At 34.2% G+C, this 5284-nt stretch overlaps 1 protein-coding gene across 1 annotated transcript; it reads right to left on the bottom strand.

The window, feature by feature from the left end:
* Positions 1-794: 794 nt before the first annotated feature.
* On the bottom strand, positions 795-4358 carry CXCL8 (C-X-C motif chemokine ligand 8). The gene is made up of 4 exons (XM_032260987.1): positions 4129-4358; positions 2856-2991; positions 2500-2583; positions 795-2092 (listed from the first exon to the last, which is right to left on the bottom strand). Exons 1-4 carry the CDS (start codon positions 4190-4192, stop codon positions 2071-2073), a joined length of 306 nt encoding a protein of 101 aa, XP_032116878.1. The 5' UTR covers positions 4193-4358; the 3' UTR covers positions 795-2070.
* Between the last annotated feature and the right edge of the window lie 926 nt (positions 4359-5284).

Here is a 5284-nt window from a genome sequence, read left to right as displayed (position 1 = left end):
ACATAAATGTTGGTAAATTGGATTTTTTGAAACATGGATTCTTATTTTTCATCATTTTCAGAAAGATTTTGGCCATTGTCATTTCAAATGTTGTCTCTGACCCTTTCCTCTCTCTTCTGCTTGTGACGATCCAATTAGACATCTATAAGAACTTACACCGGTATCCTCCATGCCTTTTGTCTTCTTTTTCCAAATTACTACCTCATTATCTCTCTTACAAGAATTCCAGATAAAGCTCTTTGGTTCTAGTTTCTAGTTTTCTAATTTTATTTTCAACTGTGTCTAATTTGTTATAAAATTTATCCACTGAATGTTTTAGTTAATTATGTTTTTACTTCTCAGGGTATTGTTTGATTTGTTTTGCTAATGTGTTCAGTCTTTAACCATATTTTAAACTTCTTTGCCCCACCTGTGTCAGTTTTACTCCTAAGTTACTAATAAACGACTTAGAATATGTGCTCTCTTTCCTCTTATAGATCCAGCTATGCTAAAGTGTATAGCCATGCAAACTGGTTAATCAAAATCTGAAGACAGCCTTATTAGCAAAGTAGTACACAGTGGGGAGTTGAAAACATTCCTAACATTCTATGGAGGACACTACTGTTTATAATACATTTCTGGAAAGGAGTCCTGTTTTTCTGAAAATAAAAGTTTGTAATTTTCCACACAGTAAACAAAATACTAAGGGGAAACATTTATGTTTTCTAAATCAAAGTGTAATTTTAAATATAAACAAAGAGATTCCCAATAAGCTAAAACTAAAAAAAAAAAAAAAAAAAAAGACAAACACTTGATTACTTTGACAACAAAGTACATTTTAAACGCTTTATTTTTACATCTATATTTCCATACAATCAGAAACAGTAGAAAAAAAATTGGGGGAAATACATAAAAGCATCTTAAAGTTAAAAATATAAAGCTGGTATTAAAAGTACAATCATTTAAATAATATTATAAGAATCTATTTGCACATAATAAATAATTTTCAACAAGCATGACATTACTAATATTGACTGTGGAGTTTTGGTTGTTTTAATACAATTCTAACTCATTATTCCATAATTCAACAAAGTTCTGCATAACACAGCTGGACCAGGAGTATCAACTACAAGACCAGGAGTATCAAACTAGGATTGTTAGTTCAATTACAAATTCAGATAAACAATAATGTACCTATACTGAAAAATTATTTGTTGTTTATCCGAAATGAAAATTTAACTGGGTGTTCAATTGTTTATTTGTTTGTTTAATCTGAAAACCCTGATCAAAAGTTCTCTAATAAAACATAATTTAGTATCTAAAATAAAATAAATGTACTATAACATCATTATAACTATTCAATGATTCTTCATTTTCTATTTTTCCAAATTCTTGCACAAATATTTGATGCTTAGATAAATACATAAATAATAAATAGATAAATAAGTTACACTTGAAAATAATTTATATTACCATGAAAAACCTTAAGGTGCTTCCACATGTCCTCACAACATCCCTGTGAGGTAAGATTGTGGCCAATACTTTTTCCACTTAGAATAAAGGAGAAACCAAGGACAATGGAACAAGGACTTGTGGATCCTGGCTATCAGACTAGGGTTGCCAGATTTAACAGAAAAAATATCCAGGATCTCCAGATAAATTTGACGTTATAGCAAAATTAATTGTCCCATCATTTTCACGTGATGCTTGAAACATCACATTCTAGCAAATCCATTCAATTTCTGTAATTAAAGTTCAGATATTCTCTTAGCTCTTGACCACCATTTTGCTGTTTGTATATTCTTCTATACAATGTCTAGGAAAACTCTTATGTTTAAAAAATATTTGTCGTTTGCTGTAGATTCAAACAAATAATATTTTACATATAAGTATGTTCTGGATATTCCATGGTACAATGATAAACTATTCATTGTTTTCCTGAAATTCAAATTTAACCAGGCACCTTGTGTTTTATCTGGCAACCCTACAACAGGCTCACACAGTACATGAAGTGTTGAAGTAGATTTGCTTGAAGTTTCACTGACATCTTCACTGAGGAATTCTTGGATACCATGAAGAATGAATTGTTTTTTATGGATTTTGACTCTCAGCCCTAAAATAAAATTAAATTAAAAAATTTAAAGATGAAGTATATTAAGAAGGAAAGTAGTAACCATGAAAACTCAACATAGTCTTTGACGTTCATGTGTTAGAAATGCTCTGTATTCTCCACTATAAATAGGGAGAGTAGAGAAGTTGTCATCCAAAACAGGACACTGCTGAGAGTGACAAGGAACTTTACTAAGAATATAGGGCACAAGTATAAACCCAGAATTTCCTGGACAAATTATGTATGGTCTTTCCGATCATGACTACAACAGACTACTGATGCAATTTTTTTAACCAAAACGGCAGATACCTAACAAAGATTTTTAGCATCAGAAAGAAGTTTGTAGGCTGACTTTGAATTATATGTCTCAGGATAAATGAAGAATTTAAATTTAAAAATTTATAACTTACATCTTCAAAAATATCTGCACAACCCTCTGCACCCACTTTTCCTTGGGGTCCAGACAAAGCTCTCTTCCATCAACAAGCTTTACACTGAAATAAGAGAGAAATAATTAAGTTAATATTTAGTTTTTCCATTCAAATCATGATTTCTTAAGTCAGGCATAAAGTCTTAAGTCCAAAATAATATTTACAGTAGATATGGAAGGTACCATATTTAAATGTCATGTAGACAAATACTTTTATCTTGTTTTGTTTCACTTACTACTATAATCCTAATACCTAGAACTTTCCTAAATATTTCCACCTTCCTTAATTATAGGTTTGCTAAAACAAAATATCTAATCACTTTTTAAGGTACTTACATGATTTCTGTATTGGTGCAGTGTGGTCCACTATCAATCACTCTCAATTCTTTGATAAATTTGGGCGAGAAAGGTGTGGAGTACGTCTTTATGCACAGACATCTCAGTTCTTTACCACTCCTTGGCAGAAGTGCACCTGTTGGGGTAAAAAGTGGTTAAGGATTGATTTTATCAACAGGCACAGCTGTGCCAGCTATTTCCTCTTTAATTCCAACATGACAATTTGGAGAGTGTGGAAGCCTCATATTTCTAGTAAACTCATTCCTGACATTAAAAGCCAAATATTCTCCTAGCCCTTGACCTTAATTTTGTTCTTTGTTTTAAAAAAGTCATAACTGACAACACTGAATGACTTTCTATGTAAAGAGTTAAAGTTCTCTTTGTACAATATCAACATCCTCATGGTATTTTTATCCAGTCAAAATCACACAATCCACTGTGGTACCACAGTGTTATTTATAGTAGGCAAACTAAGATTCTTCAGCATAGAAATTGCCTTCAGAAAGAATTAATAGAAATATATAAATAAGTCGTACAGACTTGGCATATAATTAGGGTGTCTTTAAACTGAACAGGAATTAACGACAAGTCTGAAGCTTGTCAATGAAATACTACATGGAGTAGAATTGTCTGAGTTACCTTGCTCAATATTAGTAGATAATATACCTAACTGTGGCTCTTGATAGGATACACCATAAATTACTGACTTATTTTAAATATATGCATGCTACATGGTATAAATTATAAAAGCAGAATATCTACACTGATCAAACTTCATACTTTCCTAAGTGTTATACAGACATAATGTTTACAAATCTTCAATTTAACATTAATTGACTGCTAAGATTATCTTCTGTTTCTGAATTAAAAGGATGTTTTTTATCAAAGCATTAAGAATAGCTTTGTGGGCCGGGCGCGGTGGCTCAAGCCTGTAATCCCAGCACTTTGGGAGGCCGAGGTGGGTGGATCACAAGGTCAAGAGATCGAGACCATCCTGGTCAACACGGTGAAGCCCCGTCTCTACTAAAAATTCAAAAAATTAGCTGGGCATGGTGGCGCGTGCCTGTAATCCCAGCTACTCAGGAGGCTGAGGCAGGAGAATTGCCTGAACCCAGGAGGCGGAGGTTTCGGTGAGCCGAGATCCCACCATTGCACTCCAGCCTGGGTAACAAGAGCGAAACTCCGTCTCAAAAAAAAAAAAAAAAATAGCTTTGCTATCTGAGGATCACATTTAGACACAGGAAAACTCTGTAGGCCAGAAAGATGTTCTTACCTTCACACAGAGCTGCAGAAAGCAGGAAGGCTGCGAAGAGAGCCAGAACCAGCTTGGAAGTCATGTTTACACACAGTGAGATGGTTCCTTCTCGTGGTTTCTTGCTGGCTCTTGTCCTAGTAGCTTGTGTCCTCTGCTGTCTCTGAAGGTTTGTGCCTCATGAAGTGTTCCAGTGGCTTTTTATATCATCACAGCACTAGAGAACTTATGCACCCTCATCTTCCATTATGTCAGAGGAAATTCCCCAATTTGCAACTGATGGCCCATCCTCTTCAGGGCAAACCTGAGTCATCACACTTCCTATTTATTCCTTAATATTCAGTATGATGAAAGTCTTCTTTGATCTTCAAAATAATTTAATTTTAATGTGCATGCTTTTAAATACTGAAACTCCACAATTTTATTAATTGTTATCAATTGTATCCTTTGTTATTTCTAGGTCATTTTATCATAGTACTATGTGACAGATATAGTACTAGAGTGGCAGTTGTTAGAACAAGGTCACTGTTGATTCTCTTTTAATGGTATAATTAAGCTAGTCAATCATTTTATTGGGGAGACAATTTATAATAAATCATTTTCTAAGCATTTTTTAAAGTTTCTAGGAACCGTTACTGCTCTTAGGGGTGCATACCACAACTTTTCAAAAGATTTAGTTTTCTAATGTATATTAACAGAATGAAAGGGCACACCTGCTTCACAAAGAAATCAGCTCCACAAACATTTATGAAATAACTTTCTGAGTAATGTGAGGAATCTAGAAATAGATAAGACTAAGTACTTGTTCTTAAAGAGTTTGGTCTATCAGAAGAAGAAAATAATGTAAGGACCGACTATATTGCAGAGTAGACAAGTGGTACTAAAATATTCATTCCAGTGGGAGCATAAGAGCAGAATCTTCCAAAGGCATTTGGAGCCAGGAATTGAGGAATGGGAGGGATTCAATAGAGGAAGATGAAAGGGAACAGCACATTCTGGGTAGGAACACTACACAAGGACACTCAAGTGGTAGTTAAGGTATGTTTATGCTCCAGGAAGTGGTGCACTGGAGCGGCTTATCTGGGGTAAGAGGGAGGTGTTATCTAATGGAAAGGTGCATGCTTAGTGGAAAGAGCATCTGCGTTCAAACTCTAGTTCAGCCACCCTTGCTTCATGC

Source organism: Sapajus apella, unplaced genomic scaffold, assembly GCF_009761245.1.
Source record: "Sapajus apella isolate SASKATOON/1434 unplaced genomic scaffold, GSC_monkey_1.0 scaffold121, whole genome shotgun sequence".
Lineage (NCBI taxonomy): Eukaryota > Metazoa > Chordata > Mammalia > Primates > Cebidae > Sapajus > Sapajus apella.
Note: the sequence above shows the minus strand (reverse complement) of the source record. Positions and strands in the feature narration are given on the sequence as shown.

What these genes read in the sequence shown, in the direction of transcription:
- CXCL8 (XM_032260987.1), bottom strand. Translation starts at nt 4,192, where the DNA reads ATGACTTCCAAGCTGGTTCTGGCTCTCTTCGCAGCCTTCCTGCTTTCT. An exon ending in TTCTGCAGCTCTGTGTGAAG is followed by an intron (nt 2,992 to 4,128) that starts GTAAGAACATCT and finishes TTACCCCAACAG; the next exon opens with GTGCACTTCTGCCAAGGAGT. An exon ending in TGCACCAATACAGAAATCAT is followed by an intron (nt 2,584 to 2,855) that starts GTAAGTACCTTA and finishes CTCTTATTTCAG; the next exon opens with TGTAAAGCTTGTTGATGGAA.